General features: G+C 46.6%; 2 protein-coding genes across 3 annotated transcripts in view; one reads left to right on the top strand and one right to left on the bottom strand.

Moving 5' to 3' along the window:
* The window catches only part of ANKMY2 (ankyrin repeat and MYND domain containing 2), a 52,950-nt gene extending 29,936 nt beyond the window's left edge, over positions 1 to 23,014 (bottom strand). The window contains exons 1-2 of the mRNA XM_077268049.1: positions 22,693 to 23,014; positions 7,418 to 7,482 (exon numbers count right to left, since the gene is read on the bottom strand). Of these exons, the coding sequence (XP_077124164.1) occupies positions 7,418 to 7,482; positions 22,693 to 22,759 (132 nt within the window). The 5' untranslated portion in view covers positions 22,760 to 23,014. The remainder of the gene's footprint in view (positions 1 to 7,417; positions 7,483 to 22,692) is intronic.
* A 40-nt stretch (positions 23,015 to 23,054) lies between these two features.
* BZW2 (basic leucine zipper and W2 domains 2) overlaps positions 23,055 to 24,421 on the top strand; it is a 50,648-nt gene continuing 49,281 nt past the window's right edge. The window contains exon 1 of one of the 2 annotated variants that reach the window (XM_077268051.1): positions 23,055 to 23,183. The gene's annotated coding sequence lies outside the window, so the exon portion shown is untranslated. Of the gene's footprint in view, positions 23,224 to 24,421 lie in introns of both variants that reach the window. The other variant, XM_077268053.1, reaches the window with a different exon arrangement.

Below are 24,421 nucleotides of genomic sequence, written 5' to 3'. Positions count from 1 at the left end.
CGAGCCTAGAAGGGACATTGCCTTTCTCAGAGTCATTGTCGGCTGGCGTATTGCTGTACTGGTCAGATTTATTATTTTGTCTACCTTGTTTTCTGGAAGAAGGCAGAGCTGACGTTCGGAGTCCAGTATTAACCCCAGGAAAGATTGTAATTTTACTGGCAGCAGTCTGGACTTGGGGATATTTATTATCCAACCCAGCTCCCTTAGAGTTGATGTTACCACTGATACTTGATGAGTGCAGTGGGACTCTGATCTTCCTATTACCAGGAAATCGTCCAGATATGGGACAATGACTACATCCCGGGACCGGAGGTATGACATAACCTCCACCATCACCTTGGTGAAAACCCTGGGAGCTGTAGACAGACCGAACGGAAGGGCTGTGTATTGATAATGTTTTATCTGGTTCTGGACATAGAGAGCTACTCTCAAATATTTCTGATATTCCGGATGTATTGGTATATGATAATACGCGTCTTTCAAGTCGATTACTGCCATGAAGCAGTGTTGGAAAAGGAGTTTTATGGTCGTATTTATAGACTCCATCTTGAAAGAGTAGTTCTCTATGGATTGGTTGAGTTTTCTCAAATTTATAATAGTTCTCCAAGAACCATCCGGTTTTTGGATCAAGAAGAGGGGGGAGTAAAATCCCTCTCTCTCCTCCCGAGCAGGAACCTCCTGAAGAACCCTTTTTTGGATGAGTCCCAAGACTTCGGTTTCTAGGGCAGATTGTTCCTGCAGAGACTTTCTTCGGGGAGTTATGATAAAGTTTCGTCTGGGTGGACAGGTGAATTTTATTTTGAGGCCGTCTCTGATGATATTTATGACCCAGGTACTGGGGGAGATGTTTACCCAGGCCGGAAAGAAGAGGGAGAGTCTTCCTCCCACTTCTGGCGTAATGTCATTGGGGGGATTTTTTGGCTGAAGTAGAGGGCCCTTTAAACATATAGCCTGAGCCTCTTTTATCCCTAAAGTCCCAGTTTTTCCTCTCCCCTGGGGGGCGACCTCTATTAAATCTTCTCCTCCGAAAAAAGGGTTTTTTGGACTCTTTAGGGATATTGGGAAAGCCTTTCTTTTTATCTCCTGCATGTTCCAGGATTTCTTCAAGCTTCTTCCCAAAGAGAAGTTGACCATCACATGGGATGGAGCACAGCTTGTGTTTAGATGGTAAATCCCCCGGACAACCTTTGAGCCAGAGGGCTCTTCTTGCCGCATTAGACAAGCTCGCTGCTCTGGCCGTTAGTCTTGCGGAATCTGCAGAAAAGTCTGCTAAAAAGGCTGCTGCTCCTTGCACTAAGGATATATTGGCAAGGATGTCGGTTCTGGGTACCTTGTCCCTTAGCTGATCCTCTATCTGCTGTAGCCAGACCATCAGAGCGCGGGCCGTACATGTTCCAGCGATTGCTGGCTTCAGGCCCCCCGCTGAGGCTTCCCAGATATGTCTGAGAAACCCATCTGCTTTTTTGTCAAGCGGGTCTTTAAGAACACCCGAGTCCTCTAATGGGAGGGATGATTTTTTTAAGCATTTGGCTACCGCTCCGTCAATTTTTGGGATCTTTTCCCAGGGTTCAGAGTCTTTATTCTCAAAGGGATATCTCCTTTTGGATGAAGAGGGCAAAGAACCCATTTTTTCAGGTCTTTTCCACTCTTTCTCGATTAATGCTTTTATTTTTGCATTAACTGGAAACGTGCGTTTCCTCCTCTCTTCTAAGCCACCAAACATGACATCCTCTAGTGACCTAGGTGTCTTCTCTTCTTTAAGGCCCATTGCAGACCTAACTGCTTTGACTAATTTGTCCACGTCCTCAGTGGGAAAGCATGGACGACCCCCTGAATCACTGTCCGAGGAGGAATCTGAAGAGTGGACCGAGGCTGGAGAAGTAGAGGGAGATCGGGATGTTTTATGACTCCCCTGTCTCTGAGAGGTATCCGACTCTGTAGATGCCTTACGGCTTCTCCCTCTTGGCTCGCTAAGGGCCAATTTCAAGGAGTCTTTAATTTCAGCCTGTATTATGGCTTTAAGGCTAGTGGCGAAATTAGGGGTTTCTTCTTGAATAGTCTTATTAATGCAGTCAGCACAGAGATCCTTCTGATACTGCACTGCAAGCGGGTTTTTACAAAGGGCACACTCTCGGTTCTTTGTTTTACCGGTAGCTTTCCTGGACCCCTAGTGATCAAAACAGAAAAATGGACCCTGTTACCATAAGGGATACATTCACGTAGATCACTCACCACCGCCGACAATCAAGGGTACCGATTTTGGAGGCTGGACAGATGCACGTGAAGCGTCCCTCCTGGACGCCGACGAATCTTGCCGGACGGAACGACCACTGTTTCTACCACTTGAGCGGCTGCTCCTGGTATGCTGGTGGCTCGGCAAGGCATCTGGTGAGAGCTCCTGCTGCTGTTGCTGTTGTGAAAGCGGCTGCTGCAGCTGCTCTTGTTGTCCTACTTCCATGGTGAAGTTTTTGGACATGAGCGCGTCTTCTGTGGTCTACCACCCTTTTATGGGGGGACCACTGCACTCCCCGCCTCTCCGGTGCCCAGTAATGGCCCCTCCCCCTCTCTGCCATGCCGCCGGAGTCTTCATTCACCGGCCGGCGTTTTCTTCATGGGCGCCGCCATCTTGGATCCGGCGCCTGCCTCCGACGCCACACGGGCACGCCCATTCCCAGCGTGCCTGGCGTGTGACGTCAGAAGAGCGACCCGGAAGCGGCCGCCGCGCCTGGACGCCGGCAGAGAGGGGAGGGCGGCGTGGCAGCCATGGAAGGAACCCGGTCCTCCAACCATGCTGCGCAACGCCCGCACGGACGCAGTGACCCGGGGGGACCTGCGGACGGCGCCTCCAGGACCCGAACCTCCGACGCACAGGCGCTGCCTGTTCTTCCACGCCGGGACGGGACCTGGGTAAGTTGAACCGCCGTGTTCAGTACAAGGGTCCCTGTCAGGACAGGAAACCCAACTGAAGCGAGGGAGAGGTACCGCCCTTTTATTTTCAGTAGGGTTTCCTGTCCTGACTGGGCGGATCCCCTCTCTCAGGTGTGCCGTCATGGGGGAAGGGAAAACAATCTTGTATTTATTACTATAAAGTTTGTTGAAACCTTAGAATCTTTCTAAACTCAAGACGAAAGTTCTCAGCTCGGCCTCTTTCACACTTCCGTCTTTTACCTCCCGTCGAAATCCGTCGATTTTTGAAAAAACAGGATCCTGCAAATGTTTCTGCTGGATCCTGTTTTTTTCTCATAGACTTGTCTTAGCGACGGATTGTGACGATGGCCGCCCGTTTCATCCGTCGTGCACTGGATCCGTCAGAAAATCGCTGTCCGTCGGGCGCAGACAACGCACAGAGGAATGTTTTTTCTGCACGTCGGAAAATCGCTCAGTGACGGATCCTGCGCTGCCCGTCGTTGGCTATAATGGAAGCCTGGATCCGTCACTGACTGTCAACAGCAGGAATCCAGCAACGGGTGCCGTCTTTTGAAACTGAGCATGAGTGGAAGAATTTCCAGTCAGGGAGATTGTCTCTCACTTTTTACTACTGATGCTGACTATGCAGCATCAGTAGTAACAAGATAATAATGTAAAAAATAAAAAAAATTGCAATATTCTCACCTTCTGGCGTCCCGCGCAGCGATACCGATGCTCCCGGCAGCTGCCGTTCCCAGTAATGCAATGCGAGACCGCTATGTCATCAGAGGTCATTGCACACAAGACATTACTGGGAACACTAGCTGCCGGGAGCATCGGTATCGCTGCGCGAGACGCCGGAAGGTGAGAATATTGCGATTTTTTATTTTATTATTTTTAACCTGGGTTTTGTTGTGCGGAAAACCACTGCGAAGACACATACACAACAGGTGCACATAGCCTCGACGGGTCTGTCAGAAAAACGGGCCCAGTGCACCCGTTTTTTACAATCTGCATTTTTTACAATGTCATTTCAACATTTTGAAGGATCTTGTGCAGATTGTAAAAAACGGAAGTGTGAAAGAAGCCTTAGGCTACTTTCACACTAGCGTCGGGCTCGGCCCGTCGCCGTGCGTCGGGCCGACATTCCCGACGCTAGAGTTGTCTCCACCGCACAACGGGGGCAGCGGATGCATTTTTCCAGCGCATCCGCTGCCCCATTGTGAGGTGCGGGGAAGTGCGGGGAGGTGGGGGCGGAGTTCCGGCCGCGCATGCGTGGTCGGAAAAAGCGGACCGTCGTGAGCAAAAAACGTTACATGTAGCGTTTTTTGCTCCGACGGTCCGCCACTGCACGACGCATCCGTCGCATGACGGGTGCGACGTGTGGCAATCCGTCACAATGCGTCGCTTCATGTTAATCAATGGTGAAAAATCGCATCCTGCAAACACTTTTGCAGGATGCGTTTTTTCGGCAAAACGACGCACTGTGACGGAATGCAGTTAACGCTAGTGTGAAAGTAGCCTTAGTCCTCCTGGATCAGTGTGTCCTCATGGTTTATTCTAGGAGTACAGGGACGGACGCAGCAATTTCCTTCTGGTAGATACAGAATAGAACAAACCTTCAACTATATCCAACTGTAAATCTTTCTGAGTAAATTAAGTTATTGATTCACAAAAGCTGCGAGTTATAGATCTGGGAACTAATACCGAGAACATATGTGCTGAGTGGTCGATCAATGTGACACGGTGTGCAACAATCACATCTGCCAGACTCGCGTCAGAGGAGCCAAATAACAGCCCAGGGACCAAATGGTCCATTACTAATATTAGTCCTAAAAAATTCATCCACTGAAGGAGCAAAACACTCTCAGCAACTATAATACTGCTCCTATGTGCAAAAATATAACTACTATAATACTGCTCCTATGTACAAGAATATAACTACTATAATACTGCTCCTATGTACAAGAATATAACTACTATAATACTGCCCCTATGTACAAGAATATAACTACTATAATACTGCTCCTATGTACAAGAATATAACTACTATAATACTGCCCCTATGTACAAGAATATAACTACTATAATACTGCCCCCTATGTACAAGAATATAACTACTATAATACTGCCCTATGTACAAGAATATAACTACTATAATACTGCCCCTATGTACAAAAATATAACTACTATAATACTGCCCTATGTACTATAATATAACTACTATAATACTGCTCCTATGTACAAAAATATAACTACTATAATACTGCTCCTATGTACAAAAATATAACTACTATAATACTGCCCCTATGTACAAGAATATAACTACTATAATACTGCTCCTATGTACAAGAATATAACTACTATAATAATGCTCCTATATACAAGAATATAACTACTATAATACTGCCCCCTATGTACAAGAATATAACCACTATAATACTGCCCCCTATGTACAAGAATATAACTACTATAATACTGCCCTATGTACAAGAATATAACTACTATAATACTGCCCCTATGTACAAGAATATAACTACTATAATACTGCCCCTATGTCCAAGAATATATCTACTATAATACTGCCCCTATGTCCAAGAATATAACTACTATAATACTGCCCCCTATGTACAAGAATATAACTACTATAATACTGCCCTATGTACAAGAATATAACTACTATAATACTGCCCCTATGTACAAGAATATAACTACTATAATACTGCCCCTATGTACAAGAATATAACTACTATAATACTGCTCCTATGTACAAGAATATAACTACTATAATAATGCTCCTATATACAAGAATATAACTACTATAATACTGCCCCCTATGTACAAGAATATAACTACTATAATACTGCCCTATGTACAAGAATATAACTACTATAATACTGCCCCTATGTACAAGAATATAACTACTATAATACTGCCCCTATGTACAAGAATATAACTACTATAATACTGCTCCTGTGTACAAGAATATAACTATTATAATACTGCCCCTATGTACAAGAATATAACTACTATAATACTGCTCCTATGTACAAGAATATATCTACTATAATACTGCCCCTATGTCCAAGGATATAACTACTATAATACTGCCCCCTATGTACAAGAATATAACTACTATAATACTGCCCCTATGTACAAGAATATGTCTACTATAATACTGCTCCTATGTACAAGAATATAACTACTATAATACTGCTCCTATGTACAAGAATATAACTACTATAATACTGCTCCTATGTACAAGAATATAACTACTATAATAATGCTCCTCTGTACAATAATATAACTACTATAATACTGCTCCTATGTACAAGAATATAACTACTATAATACTGCTCCTATGTACAAGAATATAACTACTATAATACTGCTCCTATATACAAGAATATAACTACTATAATACTGCTCCTATGTACAAGAATATAACTACTATAATACTGCTCCTATGTACAAGAATGTAACTACTATAATACTGCCCCCTATGTACAAGAATATAACTACTATAATACTGCTCCTATGTACAAGAATATAACTACTATAATACTGCCCCTATGTACAAGAATATAACTACTATAATACTGCCCCTATGTACAAGAATATAACTACTATAATACTGCCCCTATGTACAAGAATATAACTACTATAATACTGCCCCTATGTACAAGAATATAACTACTATAATACTGCCCCTATGTACAAGAATATAACTACTATAATACTGCTCCTATGTAGAAGAATATAACTACTATAATACTGCCCCTATGTACAAGAATATAACTACTATAATACTGCTCCTATGTACAAGAATATAACTACTATAATACTGCTCCTATGTACAAGAATATAACTACTATAATACTGTCCCTATGTACAAGAATATAACTACTATAATACTGTCCCTATGTACAAGAATATAACTACTATAATACTGCCTCCTATGTACAAGAATATAACTACTATAATACTGCTCCTATGTACAAGAATATAACTACTATAATACTGCTCCTATGTACAAGTATATAACTACTATAATACTGCCGCTATGTACGAGAATATAACTTTATGGAGTCAGTGCCTCTACTGACTTTAGATATTGGCCTCTATTCACACACATCTGATATTGACCTTTCAGTAGAGGGGAGCGGCGGGCCGGACTTGTCAGCCATGGACTATGGGTCTGGGATGACTTTTCAGACTTTGCTGTGTAATGGATAAATGTAATAATGCAGCCGGTATCTATTTCATGGTGCCAGCGCTTTGGGCAACATAAATCTCCTGTCAAGTTCAATTTAAGAATTATTGCCTTTAATGAGCTGATTAGCCATATAATGGATACGCAATACTTCACATTATTATTACCTATAGAGCTGCACAGATTTGGAAGAGGAGCTATCGAATAAGTTCTACATTTATACCATTTATTACATTCAGACTCATTTTTGCCAACCCTGGATAATCCCTTGAAGCCATCGGTGGACTCCATTCATACCTCATCCAGACAGTTGACGCGGACATCTTTACTCCCCAGCAGTGTGACGGCTTCTTGGACGTTCCCTACAAAGGAAGAAACAGATGATTATCTATAGTCCGATGTCTTTGGAGAAAATAATAAAACTTTTACACCAGTATGTGTATCGCTAAGGCTACTCTCACACTAGCGTCATTCCACGCACGTCGCAATGCGTCGTTTTGGAGAAAAAACACATCCTGCAAAGTTGCCCGCAGGATGCGTTTTTTTCTCCATTGACTTTCATTAGCGACGCATTGCGACGGTTGCGTCGTGTTTTGGCGCACCTTCGGCACAAAAAACTTTCCATGTAACTTTTTTTGTGCGTCGTGTCCGCCATTTTCGACCGCGCATGCGCGACCGAAACTCCGCCCCCTCCTCCCCGGACCTTACAATGGGGCAGCGGATGCGTTGGAAACTGCAGCCGCTGCCCCCGTTGTGATTTTATTTCACAGTATGCGTCGGTACGTTGGCCCAACGCACTGTGACGGGTCCGTACCGACGCTAGTGTGAAAGCAGCAGAAATGGAATTCTGCAAGTTTAATATCAACGTAAAAATGTGCAGATTGTTACTAGAAACAGTCAGCAAGTAGGACGTCAGAAAGCTCCCTAATGGCTGATCTCATAGAATGTTATGCAGTGTCTGGTGTCCAAGCCACGCTACCGGCAACCTGTGCAGATATTCAACAAGAAATGGAGGAAGAGTTCAGCTCTGAAGTTTGCAGACTTGTCACTTCAGCTCTGGCGTATAATACAGGATGTAACTCGGGATCAGTAATGTAATGTATGTACACAGTGACTGCACCAGCAGAATAGTGAGTGCAGCTCTGGGGTATAATACAGGATGTAACTCAGGATCAGTAATGTATGTACACAGTGACTGCACCAGCAGAATAGTGAGTGCAGCTCTGGGGTATAATACAGGATGTAACTCAGGATCAGTAATGTAATGTATGTACACAGTGACTGCACCAGCAGAATAGTGAGTGCAGCTCTGGAGTATAATACAGGATGTAACTCAGGATCAGTAATGTAATGTATGTACACAGTGAGTGCAGCTCTGGAGTATAATACAGGATGTAACTCAGGATCAGTAATGTAATGTATGTACACAGTGACTGCACCAGCAGAATAGTGAGTGCAGCTCTGGGGTATAATACAGGATGTAACTCAGGATCAGTAATGTAATGTATGTACACAGTGACTGCACCTGCAGAATAATGAGTGCAGCTCTGGAGTATAATACAGGATGTAACTCAGGATCAGTAATGTAATGTATGTACACAGTGAATGCACCAGCAGAATAGTGAGTGCAGCTCTGGAGTATAATACATGAGGTAACTCAGGATCAGTAATGTAATGTATGTACACAGTGAATGCACCAGCAGAATAGTGAGTGCAGCTCTGGAGTATAATACAGGATGTAACTCAGGATCAGTAATGTAATGTATGTACACAGTGACTGCACCAGCAGAATAGTGAGTGCAGCTCTGGAGTATAATACAGGATGTAACTCAGGATTAGTAATGTAATGTATGTACACAGTGACTGCACCAGCAGAATAGTGAGTGCAGCTCTGGAGTATAATACAGGAGGTAACTCAGGGTCAGTAATGCAATGTATGTACACAGTGACTGCACCAGCAGAATAGTGAGTGCAGCTCTGGAGTATAATACAGGATGTAACTCAGGATCAGTAATGTAATGTATGTACACAGTGACAGCACCAGCAGAATAGTGAGTGCAGCTCTGGAGTATAATACAGGATGTAACTCAGGATTAGTAATGTAATGTATGTACACAGTGACTGCACCAGCAGAATAGTGAGTGCAGCTCTGGAGTATAATACAGGAGGTAACTCAGGGTCAGTAATGTAATGTATGTACACAGTGACTGCACCAGCAGAATAGTGAGTGCAGCTCTGGAGTATAATACAGGATGTAACTCTGAATCAGTAATGTAATGTATGTACACAGTGACAGCACCAGCAGAATAGTGAGTGCAGCTCTGGAGTATAATACAGGATGTAACTCAGGATCAGTAATGTAATGTATGTACACAGTGACTGCACCAGCAGAATAGTGAGTGCAGCTCTGGGGTATAATACAGGATGTAACTCAGGATCAGTAATGTAATGTATGTACACAGTGACTGCACCAGCAGAACAGTGAGTGCAGCTCTGGGGTATAATACAGGATGTAACTCAGGGTCAGTAATGTAATGTATGTACAGTGGGGCAAAAAAGTATTTAGTCAGTCAGCAATAGTGCAAGTTCCACCACTTAAAAAGATGAGAGGCGTCTGTAATTTACATCATAGGTAGACCTCAACTATGGGAGACAAACTGAGAAAAAAAAATCCAGAAAATCACATTGTCTGTTTTTTTATCATTTTATTTGCATTTTATGGTGGAAAATAAGTATTTGGTCAGAAACAAAATTTCATCTCAATACTTTGTAATATATCCTTTGTTGGCAATGACAGAGGTCAAACGTTTTCTGTAAGTCTTCACAAGGTTGCCACACACTGTTGTTGGTATGTTGGCCCATTCCTCCATGCAGATCTCCTCTAGAGCAGTGATGTTTTTGGCTTTTCGCTTGGCAACACGGACTTTCAACTCCCTCCCAAGGTATTCTATAGGGTTGAGATCTGGAGACTGGCTAGGCCACTCCAGGACCTTGAAATGCTTCTTACGAAGCCACTCCTTCGTTGCCCTGGCGGTGTGCTTTGGATCATTGTCATGTTGAAAGACCCAGCCACGTTTCATCTTCAATGCCCTTGCTGATGGAAGGAGGTTTGCACTCAAAATCTCACGATACATGGCCCCATTCATTCTTTCATGTACCCGGATCAGTCGTCCTGGCCCCTTTGCAGAGAAACAGCCCCAAAGCATGATGTTTCCACCACCATGCTTTACAGTAGGTATGGTGTTTGATGGATGCAACTCAGTATTCTTTTTCCTCCAAACACGACAAGTTGTGTTTCTACCAAACAGTTCCAGTTTGGTTTCATCAGACCATAGGACATTCTCCCAAAACTCCTCTGGATCATCCAAATGCTCTCTAGCAAACTTCAGACGGGCCCGGACATGTACTGGCTTAAGCAGTGGGACACGTCTGGCACTGCAGGATCTGAGTCCATGGTGGTGTAGTGTGTTACTTATGGTGGGCCTTGTTACATTGGTCCCAGCTCTCTGCAGTTCATTCACTAGGTCCCCCCGCGTGGTTCTGGGATTTTTGCTCACCGTTCTTGTGATCATTCTGACCCCACGGGGTGGGATTTTGCATGGAGCCCCAGATCGAGGGAGATTATCAGTGGTCTTGAATGTCTTCCATTTTCTAATTATTGCTCCCACTGTTGATTTCTTCACTCCAAGCTGGTTGGCTATTGCAGATTCAGTCTTCCCAGCCTGGTGCAGGGCTACAATTTTGTTTCTGGTGTCCTTTGACAGCTCTTTGGTCTTCACCATAGTGGAGTTTGGAGTCAGACTGTTTGAGGGTGTGCACAGGTGTCTTTTTATACTGATAACAAGTTTAAACAGGTGCCATTACTACAGGTAATGAGTGGAGGAAAGAGGAGACTCTTAAAGAAGAAGTTACAGGTCTGTGAGAGCCAGAAATCTTGATTGTTTGTTTCTGACCAAATACTTATTTTCCACCATAAAATGCAAATAAAATGATAAAAAAACAGACAATGTGATTTTCTGGATTTTTTTTTCTCAGTTTGTCTCCCATAGTTGAGGTCTAACTATGATGTAAATTACAGACGCCTCTCATCTTTTTAAGTGGTGGAACTTGCACTATTGCTGACTGACTAAATAATTTTTTGCCCCACTGTACACAGCGACTGCACCAGCCGAATAGTGAGTGCAGCTCTGGAGTATAATACAGGATGTAACTCAGGATCAGTAATGTAATGTATGTACACAGTGACTGCACCAGCAGAATAGTGAGTGCAGCTCTGGGGTATAATACAGGATGTAACTCAGGATCAGTAATGTAATGTATGTACACAGTGACTGCACCAGCAGAATAGTGAGTGCAGCTCTGGAGTATAATACAGGATGTAACTCAGGATCAGTAATGTAATGTATGTACACAGTGACTGCACCAGCAGAATAGTGAGTGCAACTCTGGGGTATAATACAGGATGTAACTCAGGATCAGTAATGTATGTACAGAGTGACTGCACCAGCAGAATAGTGAGTGCAGCTCTGGAGTATAATACAGGATGTACCCCAGGATCAGTAATGTAATGTATGTACACAGTGACTCCACCAGCAGAATAGTGAGTGCAGCTCTGGGGTGTAATACAGGATGTAACTCAGGATCACTAATGTAATGTATGTACAGAGTGACTGCACCAGCAGAATAATGAGTGCAGCTCTGGGGTATAATACAGGATGTACCCCAGGATCAGTAATGTAATGTATGTACACAGTGACTGCACCAGCAGAATAGTGAGTGCAGCTCTGGAGTCTAATACAGGATGTAACTCAGGATCAGTAATGTAATGTATGTACACAGTGACTGCACCAGCAGAATAGTGAGTGCTGCTCTGGGGTATAATACAGGATGTAACTCAGGATCAGTAATGTAATGTATGTACACAGTGACTGCACCAGCAGAATAGTGAGTGCAGCTCTGGAGTATAATACAGGATGTAACTCAGGATCAGTAATGTATGTACACAGTGACTGCACCAGCAGAATAGTGAGTGCAGCTCTGGGGTATAATACAGGATGTAACTCAGGGTCAGTAATGTAATGTATGTACACAGTGACTGCACCAGCAGAATAGTGAGTGCAGCTCTGGGGTATAATACAGGATGTACCCCAGGATCAGTAATGTAACGTATGTACACAGTGACTGCACCAGCAGAATAGTGAGTGCAGCTCTGGAATATAATACAGGATGTAACTCAGGATCAGTAATGTAATGTATGTACACAGTGACTGCACCAGCAGAATAGTGAGTGCAGCTCTGGAGTATAATACAGGATGTAACTCAGGATCAGTAATGTATGTACACAGTGACTGCACCAGCAGAATAGTGAATGCAGCTCTGGAGTCTAATACAGGATGTAACTCAGGATCAGTAATGTAATGTATGTACACAGTGACTGCACCAGCAGAATAGTGAGTGCTGCTCTGGGGTATAATACAGGATGTAACTCAGGATCAGTAATGTAATGTATGTACACAGTGACTGCACCAGCAGAATAGTGAGTGCAGCTCTGGGGTATAATACAGGATGTAACTCAGGATCAGTAATGTAATGTATGTACACAGTGACTGCACCAGCAGAATAGTGAGTGCAGCTCTGGAGTATAATACAGGATGTAACTCAGGATCAGTAATGTATGTACACAGTGACTGCACCAGCAGAATAGTGAGTGCAGCTCTGGGGTATAATACAGGATGTAACTCAGGATCAGTAATGTAATGTATGTACACAGTGACTGCACCAGCAGAATAGTGAGTGCAGCTCTGGGGTATAATACAGGATGTAACTCAGGATCAGTAATGTAATGTATGTACACAGTGACTGCACCAGCAGAATAGTGAGTGCAGCTCTGGAGTATAATACAGGATGTAACTCAGGATCAGTAATGTAATGTATGTACACAGTGACTCCACCAGCAGAATAGTGAGTGCAGCTCTGGAGTATAATACAGGATGTAACTCAGGATCAGTAATGTAATGTATGTACACAGTGACTGCACCAGCAGAATAGTGAGTGCAGCTCTGGGGTATAATACAGGATGTAACTCAGGATCAGTAATGTAATGTATGTACACAGTGACTGCACCAGCAGAATAGTGTGTGCAGCTCTGGGGTATAATACAGGATGTAACTCAGGATCAGTAATGTAAGGTATGTACAGAGTGACTGCACCAGCAGAATAGTGAGTGCAGCTCTGGGGTATAATACAGGATGTACCCCAGGATCAGTAATGTAATGTATGTACACAGTGACTCCACCAGCAGAATAGTGAGTGCAGCTATGGAGTATAATACAGGATGTAACTCAGGATCAGTAATGTAATGTATGTACACAGTGACTCCACCAGCAGAATAGTGAGTGCAGCTCTGGAGTATAATACAGGATGTAACTCAGGATCAGTAATGTAGTGTATGTACACAGTGACTCCACCAGCAGAATAGTGAGTGCAGCTCTGGGGTATAATACAGGATGTAACTCAGGATCAGTAATGTATGTACACAGTGACTGCACCAGCAGAATAGTGAGTGCAGCTCTGGGGTATAATACAGGATGTACCCCAGGATCAGTAATGTAATGTATGTACACAGTGACTCCACCAGCAGAATAGTGAGTGCAGCTCTGGGGTGTAATATAGGATGTAACTCAGGAACAGTAATGTAATATATGTACACAGTGACAGCACCAGCAGAATAGTGAGTGCAGCTCTGGGGTATAATACAGGATGTAACTCAGGATCAGTAATGTAATGTATGTACACAGTGACTGCACCAGCAGAATAGTGAGTGCAGCTCTGGAGTATAATACAGGATGTAACTCAGGATCAGTAATGTATGTATACAGTGACTGCACCAGCAGAATAGTGAGTGCAGCTCTGGGGTATAATACTGGATGTAACTCAGGATCAGTAATATAATGTATGTACACAGTGACTGCACCAGCAGAATAGTGAGTGCAGCTCTGGGGTATAATATAGGCAGTACAGGATCAGTAAAGTTTGCACACAGTGTGTACCAGCCTCCTGATGTAATCTCGTTAATACAGGAAGATGTCTGAGTAACAAGTAGAGGGGAGCATTGAGTTATTGCCCCATCAGGGGGTCTCGACAGCTCTCGGGAGTCCTGATATATCGATCTCTCACTTCCGGACTTATTCTGTGTTCAGCTCCGGCCCTCGGACGCTCCAGTATTGGGGACGTGCTGCTATTCTTTAAGTTAATATTGAACATGTAAAGATTCTGAAACTTTACTAATCATTTCTGCCTAATGAGGAAACTAAAAGAGCCGCTAATGAGCCCCGGGCAGGAGGGGGCTGCAGCTCGTCAGGGGGAGACGTCCCAGAGGACACAGACCGGGAAGACTAATGGCAATTAAATGTGAGCAGAAATCCAGAGTTCAGGCTGCTGATTGCTGTAAGTAGGACGTGTGTCCGCTATAACATAAGCGTAATCTGCACCAGGCTCGCCCCGCGGTGACTCGATGCTCCTCTTCCCTTTTTCAGTCCATAAACACTCAGTCGGCAGGACAGGTCGTGGCGGTGCGGGGTCGGGGGCAACTTTGGCTTTACGTTTTAAAGTAACTTTGTAGGATCTCTGTGCTTCTAATCAACAATCTGGAAACTGTCAGCAAGCTGCTGCAGATGGAATATTACATGTAGTACATTGTTTGGTTGCTTCGCTGTCTCTTTAAAGGGAACCTGTCACCTGAATTTGGCGGGACCAGTTTTGGGTCATATGGGCGGGGTTTTCGGGTGTTTGATTCACCCTTTCCTTACCCGCTGGCTGCATGCTGGCCGCAATATTAGATTGAAGTTCATTCTCTGTCCTCCGGAGTACACGCCAGCGCAAGGCAATATTGCATGCAGCCAGCGGGTAAGGAAAGGGTGAATCAAACACCCGAAAACCCCGCCCATATGACCCAAAACTGGTCCCGCCAAATTCAGGTGACAGGTTCCCTTTAATAGCGCCCCCGGCACATGTAGTGTGAAATCCCCGATCCACAAGCCGCACTGAATCTGTACAAACTGACAACTGGAGGTTGCGGCTGACTGACCCGCTTGCTGATGGTTTCTAGGCAGGATTTTTTTTTAATCTGTAATGAAGAACAAGTACAAAATTGCTACATTTTACATTAACGGATTAAAGCCTAAAGCCAAAAAAAGATGGAGCGCAACACGGATGACGACTGTAGAGCGCTGCAGAATATGATGCCGCCATACAAGTAAGCAAAATAAATGAATAAACGTGGATCCGTCACAGCTTGGATCAGATTTGCTCCCTTGCTGATTGTTTCCAGAATTATAGATTTTGATTTTTTGCTATGACGTGAGAACCGCTCTCACATGCACCATGGAGCCGCCAGGAGTTTTGCAGTTTCCATGGTGTCTCCAAGTCTCGTCCGGAAGGTAAATTAGGAGCAGATAACTGCTGCAGACGAGGGGCAACCACCTGAAGTTTCCGGAGGAGGAACACGACTGATGACGACACGGACCTAACAAAGTGTCCAGTACCTGATGTTATCAGTGGGGTCCGCACGTGACGGAGCGGTAGATGACCCCCAGCACAATGGAGCATCGCCTGTTACTCATGTAACATGTGACCGAGCGTGAGGATACAAATCAGCCGAGCGCTCGCTCACACGAGGATACAAATCAGCCGAGCGCTCGCTCACACGAGGATACAAATCAGCCGAGCACTCGCTCACACGAGGGTACAAATCAGCCGAGCACTCGCTCACACGAGGGTACAAATCAGCCGAGCGCTCGCTCACACGAGGATACAAATCAGCCGAGCACTCGCTCACACGAGGGTACAAATCAGCCGAGCACTCGCTCACACGAGGGTACAAATCAGCCGAGCGCTCGCTCACACGAGGATACAAATCAGCCGAGCACTCGCTCACACGAGGGTACAAATCAGCCGAGCACTCGCTCACACGAGGGTACAAATCAGCCGAGCGCTCGCTCACACGAGGATACAAATCAGCCGAGCACTCGCTCACACGAGGGTACAAATCAGCCAAGCGCTCGCTCACACGACGGTACACATCAGCCGAGCGCTCGCTCACACGAGGATACAAATCAGCCGAGCTCTCGCTCACACGAGAATACACATCAGCCGAGCTCTCGCTCACACGAGGATACAAGTCAGCCGAGCGCTCGCTCACACGAGGGTACAAATCAGCCGAGCGCTCGCTCACACGAGGATACAAATCAGCCGAGCGCTCGCTCACACGAGGATACAAGTCAGCCGAGCGCTCGCTCACACGAGGATACACATCAGCCGAGCTCTCACTCACACGAGGATACAAGTCAGCCGAGCCCTCGCTCACATGAGGGTACACATCAGCCGAGCACTCGCTCACACGAGGGTACAAATCAGCCGAGCACTCGCTCACACGAGGATACACATCAGCCGAGCTCTCGCTCACACAAGGATACAAGTCAGCCGAGCGCTTGCTCACACGAGGATACAAGTCAGCCGAGCACTCGCTCACAGGAGGATACACATCAGCCGAGCTCTCGCTCACACGAGGATACAAGTCAGCCGAGCGCACGCTCACACGAGGGTACACATCAGCCGAGCGCTCGCTCACACGAGGATAAAAGTCAGCCGAGCACTCGCTCACACGAGGATACAAGTCAGCTGAGTGCTCGCTCACACGAGGGTACAAATCAGCCGAGCACTCACTCACACGAGGGTACAAATCAGCCGAGCACTCACTCACACGAGGGTACAAATCAGCCGAGCGCTCGCTCACACGAGGATACAAGTCAGCCAAGCACTCGCTGTGGTATGTTCTGTACACGGTCAGACACAGGGGTGAGTGTGTCTGACTGTGTACGGAGCATACCACATCTCCTGGGCAGGGGAGGAAGCAAAAGACAATGCTGACATTACAGCAGGAGATCACAGCGGATTCATTTTGTGAGGAAAAATATTTCACTGACTGTTTTTAAAAAATATTTTACCTCACAAAATGTATCCTCTGTGATCTCCTGAGGTAATGTCAGTATTGTCTTTTGCTTCCTCCCCTGCCCAGGAGCTGTGGTATGTTCTGTACACGGTCAGACACAGACAATTTTTAAAATTAACTTTTGTTCGTGGGAAAATCCCTTTAAAAAGCAAATATTAACGCTAACATGGCTCCTCCCAAAAAGTACACCAATGAAAATGAAAGGAAAGCAGCAAAGGCACAACGTCGAAGACAACAACAGGCAAATGAGACTCTTGAAGAGCAACAGCATCGCTGGGACAAAAACAATGCATATAAGCGTAGGTGTCAAGCACATGAGTCCCCTGATGCAAAAGTCATTAAATAATAAGGGATACAGGGAGGCAGCACTATCTGTGCCTACATCATTTACAGAAGAGAGGTAGTACTATCTATACCTACATTATATAATAAGGGATACAAGGAGGCAGCACTATCTGTGCCATCATCATTTACAGAAGAGAGCTAGTACTATCTACACCTACATTATATAATAAGGGTTACAGTGAGGCAGCACTATCTGTGCCTACATCATTTACAGAAGAGAGGTAGTACTATCTACACCTACATTATATAATAAGAGATACACGGAGGCAGCACTATCTGTGCCATCATCATTTACAGAAGAGAGGCAGTACTATCTACACCTACATTATATAATAAGGGTTACAGTGAGGCAGCACTATCTGTGCCATCATCATTTACAGAAGAGAGGCAGTACTATCTACACCTACATTATATAATAAGGGTTACAGTGAGGCAGCACTATCTGTGCCATCATCATTTACAGAAGAGAGGTAGTACTATCTACACCTACGTTATATAATAAGGGATACAGGGAGGCAGCACTATCTGTGCCTACATCATTTACAGAAGAGAGGTAGTACTATCTACACCTACATTATATAATAAGGGATACACGGAGGCAGCACTATCTGTGCCATCATCATTTACAGAAGAGAGGCAGTACTATCTACACCTACATTATATAATAAGGGATACACGGAGGCAGCACTATCTGTGCCATCATCATTTACAGAAGAGAGGCAGTACTATCTACACCTACATTATATAATAAGGGTTACAGTGAGGCAGCACTATCTGTGCCATCATCATTTACAGAAGAGAGGCAGTGCTATCTACGCAGCACTATCTGTGCCTACATCACTTACAGAAGAGGGGCAGTACTATCTACACCTACATTATATAATAACGGATACAGGGAGGTAGCACTATCTGTGCCATCATCATTTACAGAAGAGAGGCAGTACTATCTACACCTACATTATATAATAAAGGATACAGGGAGGCAGCACTATCTGTGCCATCATCATTTACAGAAGAGAGGCAGTACTATCAACACCTACATTATATAATAAGAGATACACGGAGGCAGCACTATCTGTGCCTACATCATTTACAGAAGAGGGACAGTACTATCTACACCTACATTATATAATAAAGGATACAGGGAGGCAGCACTATCTGTGCCATCATCATTTACAGAAGAGAGGCAGTACTATCTACACCTACATTATATAATAAGGGTTATAGTGAGGCAGCACTATCTGTGCCTTCACCATTTACAGAAGAGAGGCAGTACTATCTACATCTACATTATATAATAAGGGTTATAGTGAGGCAGCACTATCTGTGCCATCATCATTTACAGAAGAGAGGCAGTACTATCTACACCTACATTATATAATAAGGGTTATAGTGAGGCAGCACTATCTGTGCCATCATCATTTACAGAAGAGAGGCAGTACTATCTACACCTACATTATATAATAAGGGTTACAGTGAGGCAGCACTATCTGTGCCTACATCATTTACAGAAGAGAGGTAGTACTATCTACACCTACGTTATATAATAAGGGTTACAGTGAGGCAGCACTATCTGTGTCATCATCATTTACAGAAGAGAGGTAGTACTATCTACACCTACATTATATAATAAGGGATACAGGGAGGCAGCACTATCTGTGCCATCATCATTTACAGAAGAGAGGTAGTACTATCTACACCTACATTATATAATAAGAGATACAGGGAGGCAGCACTATCTGTGCCATCACCATTTACAGAAGAGAGGCAGTACTATCTACACCTACGTTATATAATAAGGGATACAGGGAGGCAGCACTATCTGTGCCATCACCATTTACAGAAGAGAGGCAGTACTATCTACACCTACATTATATAATAAGGGTTACAGTGAGGCAGCACTATCTGTGCCATCACCATTTACAGAAGAGAGGCAGTACTATCTACACCTACATTATATAATAAGGGTTACAGTGAGGCAGCACTATCTGTGCCATCACCATTTACAGAAGAGAGGCAGTACTATCTACACCTACATTATATAATAAGAGATACAGGGAGGCAGCACTATCTGTGCCATCACCATTTACAGAAGAGAGGCAGTACTATCTACACCTATGTTATATAATAAGGGATACAGTGAGGCAGCACTATCTGTGCCATCACCATTTACAGAAGAGAAGCAGTACTATCTACACCTACATTATATAATAAGGGATACAGGGAGGCAGCACTATCTGTGCCATCACCATTTACAGAAGAGAGGCAGTACTATCTACACCTACATTATATAATAAGGGTTACAGTGAGGCAGCACTATCTGTGCCATCACCATTTACAGAAGAGAAGCAGTACTATCTACACCTACATTATATAATAAGGGTTACAGTGAGGCAGCACTATCTGTGCCATCACCATTTACAGAAGAGAGGCAGTACTATCTACACCTACGTTATATAATAAGGGATACAGGGAGGCAGCACTATCTGTGCCATCACCATTTACAGAAGAGAGGCAGTACTATCTACACCTACATTATATAATAAGGGTTACAGTGAGGCAGCACTATCTGTGCCATCACCATTTACAGAAGAGAGGCAGTACTATCTACACCTACATTATATAATAAGGGTTACAGTGAGGCAGCACTATCTGTGCCATCACCATTTACAGAAGAGAGGCAGTACTATCTACACCTACATTATATAATAAGGGTTACAGTGAGGCAGCACTATCTGTGCCATCACCATTTACAGAAGAGAAGCAGTACTATCTACACCTACATTATATAATAAGGGTTACAGTGAGGCAGCACTATCTGTGCCATCACCATTTACAGAAGAGAGGCAGTACTATCTACACCTACGTTATATAATAAGGGATACAGGGAGGCAGCACTATCTGTGCCATCATCATTTACAGAAGAGAGGCAGTACTATCTACACCTACGTTATATAATAAGGGATACAGGGAGGCAGCACTATCTGTGCCATCACCATTTACAGAAGAGAGGCAGTACTATCTACACCTACGTTATATAATAAGGGATACAGGGAGGCAGCACTATCTGTGCCATCATCATTTACAGAAGAGAGGCAGTACTATCTACACCTACGTTATATAATAAGGGATACAGGGAGGCAGCACTATCTGTGCCATCACCATTTACAGAAGAGAGGCAGTACTATCTACACCTACATTATTTAATAAGGGTTATAGTGAGGCAGCACTATCTGTGCCATCATCATTTACAGGCAGGTAGTGCTATCAGAACCTATATAACCCCAGATTATTGGAATATTACGTTTAGAGGACGTTCATCACTCACAGGACGCAGATCAGACCGGCGAGAGATTAGTCACAGAACTGAATTCTCCATCTTCCCAATTACAGCCGGAGCGGGGTCATCTGCCGTCTGCCGGCTCTAATCACTGGAGATTATCGCTTTAATTATGTCTAGTGCAGATTAGTGGGGGGCTCGGATTTTATATTCGCACCCTGCCCCCAAAATAAGACTAAAAACAAATAATATAGAAATATTACACTGTTATAATACAGAAATAACAGAAAGAGGAATAAGAGTAGCCGGCTCCAGGTTCCTGCCTATAGGGCTGCTGTCTGAGGTGTCGGTCCGCACTGCAGTTATCATTCTAGTCATGAATCAGGAAGCTCAGGATGATCAGCTCTGCAGGTTCCTCACACATTCATGAGGGTTAGGACATTTTAGTTTTGTGCTGATCGTTGCGGAAGGTCCATTACTGACAGGTCAAAGCCCCCCGAGGGGGACGCACCGCTACGTGAACACTTGAACAAAACTGTATTCCATTTACTGCAATAGACGTGAAAAAAAACAAACTGAGCACTACTTACCCTCCCCCTATCACTGTTTGGCTGCAGCGGTCTCATCTCATCACCAGCGCTGCAGCCTATTAGTGAGTTTAGGGGCTTGTGCCATCCACACAAGCAGAGCAGTGATTGACTGCAGCAACATCGACATGCAGCCAAATACAGAGAGCAGGGCAGCGGCGGAGTACAAAGATCCCCCGAACAACAGCACGTCAGCCGCGTGCTCCCCCGTAACATTGTCACTCGCAAGATCCCCCATAACAGTGCATCCTTCACCGATCCCCCATAACAGCGCATCTACAGATCCCCCATAACAGCGCATCACCCACAGATCCCCCATAACAGTGCATCATCCACAGATTCCCCCATAACAGCGCGTCACCCACAGATCCCTCATAACAGCGCGTCATCCACAGATCCCCCATAACAGCACGTCACCCACAGATCCCCCATAACAGCGCGTCATCCACAGACCCCCCATAACAGCGTCACCCACAGCTCCCCCATAACAGCGCGTCATCCACAGATCCCCCATAACAGCGCGTCAGCCACAGTTCCCCCATAACAGCGCGTCAGCCACAGTTCCCTCATAACAGCGCGTCAGCCACAGATCCCCCATAACAGCGCGTCAGCCACAGATCCCCCATAACAGTGCATCCTCCACAGATCCCCCATAACAGTGCGTCATCCACAGATCCCCCATAACAGCGCATTATCCGTAGATCCCCCATAACAGTGCCTAATCCACAGATCCCCCATAACAGAGCGTCCTCCACAGATCCCCCATAACAGTGCGTCATCCACAGATCCCCCATAACAGCGCGTCAGCCACAGATCCCCCATAACAGCGCGTCAGCCACAGATCCCCCATAACAGCGCGTCAGCCACAGATCCCCCATAACAGTGCATCCTCCACAGATCCCCCATAACAGTGCGTCATCCACAGATCCCCCATAACAGCGCATTATCCGTAGATCCCCCATAACAGTGCCTAATCCACAGATCCCCCATAGCAGCGCGTCCCCCACAGATCCCCCATAACAGTGCGTCCCCCACAGATCCCCCATAACAGTGCGTCCCCCACAGATCCCCCATAACAGTGCATCATCCACAGATCCCCCATAACAGTGCATCATCCACAGATCCCCCCATAACAGCGCGTCACCCACAGATCCCCCATAACAGTGCATCATCCACAGATCCCCCATAACAGCGCGTCACCCACAGATCCCCCATAACAGTGCGTCCCCCACAGATCCCCCATAACAGCGCGTCACCCACAGATCCCCCATAACAGTGCATCATCCACAGATCCCCCCATAACAGTGCGTCCCCCACAGATCCCCATTTGCCCCCGGTCCGGCTCGCCCACCTTTGGAGATGACGGCCACCAGCTGCTTCTCCTCCTCGGTGGCCTCGCCTCCTCTCCCGGGCGCCATGCTGCTGCTGCTGCCGCGGCTCCGGGGACTCTGGATACACGAGAAGCCGGAGATCCAATGTGTCCGGATAACGCGTCAGTGTGCGGCCATCACCGGAGCGCGGCCATGACAAGTGCTGGCAGCCGAGCCCGAGCGCAGCCTGCTCCCGGCACACACCACTCCGCACAGCCCCGGGGGAGCGCTATAAATGCCGCTTATACCGACCGCTGACGGATCAATGAGGAGAAATGTAATGTTCTTCCACAATTGTGTGAATCTGTTATCTCTAGACGGAGGTAAAGAGAAGCGGCTGAAATCCAGGCGGAGGTGACTGCTGCGGGCAGAGCTCCCCCTGCTGGCGTGGAGTTGGTATCGCCCGCAGGACTGCGCTGCTGCCTGAGAGGAGAGAGCTGTCTGCCCTTCAGCAGTGTCCTATTGTCTGCCGGTGAGTGCGGGAGGGAGACGGCCGGAGCAGCAGCGCATAGGTGAGTGCGGGAGGGAGACGGCCGGAGCAGCGCATAGGTGAGTGCGGGGGGGAGACGGCCGGAGCAGCGCATAGGTGAGTGCGGGAGGGAGACGGCCGGAGCAGCGCATAGGTGAGTGCGGGAGGGAGACGGCCGGAGGAGCAGCGCATAGGTGAGTGCGGGAGGGAGACGGCCGGAGCAGCGCATAGGTGAGTGCGGGAGGGAGACGGCCGGAGGAGCAGCGCATAGGTGAGTGCGGGAGGGAGACGGCCGGAGGAGCAGCGCATAGGTGAGTGCGGGAGGGAGACGGCCGGAGCAGCGCATAGGTGAGTGCGGGAGGGAGACGGCCGGAGCAGCGCATAGGTGAGTGCGGGAGGGAGACGGCCAGAGGAGCGCATAGGTGAGTGCGGGAGGGAGACGGCCGGAGCAGCGCATAGGTGAGTGCGGGAGGGAGACGGCCGGAGGAGCAGCGCATAGGTGAGTGCGGGAGGGAGACGGCCGGAGCAGCGCATAGGTGAGTGCGGGAGGGAGACGGCCGGAGCAGCGCATAGGTGAGTGCGGGAGGGAGACGGCCGGAGCAGCGCATAGGTGAGTGCGGGAGGGAGACTGCCGGAGCAGCGCATAGGTGAGTGCGGGAGGGAGACGGCCGGAGCAGCGCATAGGTGAGTGCGGGAGGGAGACGGCCGGAGCAGCGCATAGGTGAGTGCGGGAGGGAGACGGCCGGAGCAGCGCATAGGTGAGTGCGGGGGGGAGACGGCCGGAGCAGCGCATAGGTGAGTGCGGGGGGGAGACGGCCGGAGCAGCGCATAGGTGAGTGCGGGAGGGAGACGGCCGGAGCAGCGCATAGGTGAGTGCGGGAGGGAGACGGCCGGAGCAGCGCATAGGTGAGTGCGGGAGGGAGACGGCCGGAGCAGCAGCGCATAGGTGAGTGCGGGGGGGAGACGGCCGGAGCAGCGCATAGGTGAGTGCGGGGGGGAGACGGCCGGAGCAGCGCATAGGTGAGTGCGGGAGGGAGACGGCCGGAGCAGCGCATAGGTGAGTGCGGGAGGGAGACGGCCGGAGCAGCGCATAGGTGAGTGCGGGAGGGAGACGGCCGGAGCAGCAGCGCATAGGTGAGTGCGGGGGGGAGACGGCCGGAGCAGCGCATAGGTGAGTGCGGGAGGGAGACGGCCGGAGCAGCGCATAGGTGAGTGCGGGAGGGAGACGGCCGGAGCAGCGC

Source organism: Ranitomeya variabilis, chromosome 6, assembly GCF_051348905.1.
Source record: "Ranitomeya variabilis isolate aRanVar5 chromosome 6, aRanVar5.hap1, whole genome shotgun sequence".
NCBI lineage: Eukaryota > Metazoa > Chordata > Amphibia > Anura > Dendrobatidae > Ranitomeya > Ranitomeya variabilis.
This window is presented reverse-complemented; position numbering and strand designations above follow the sequence as displayed.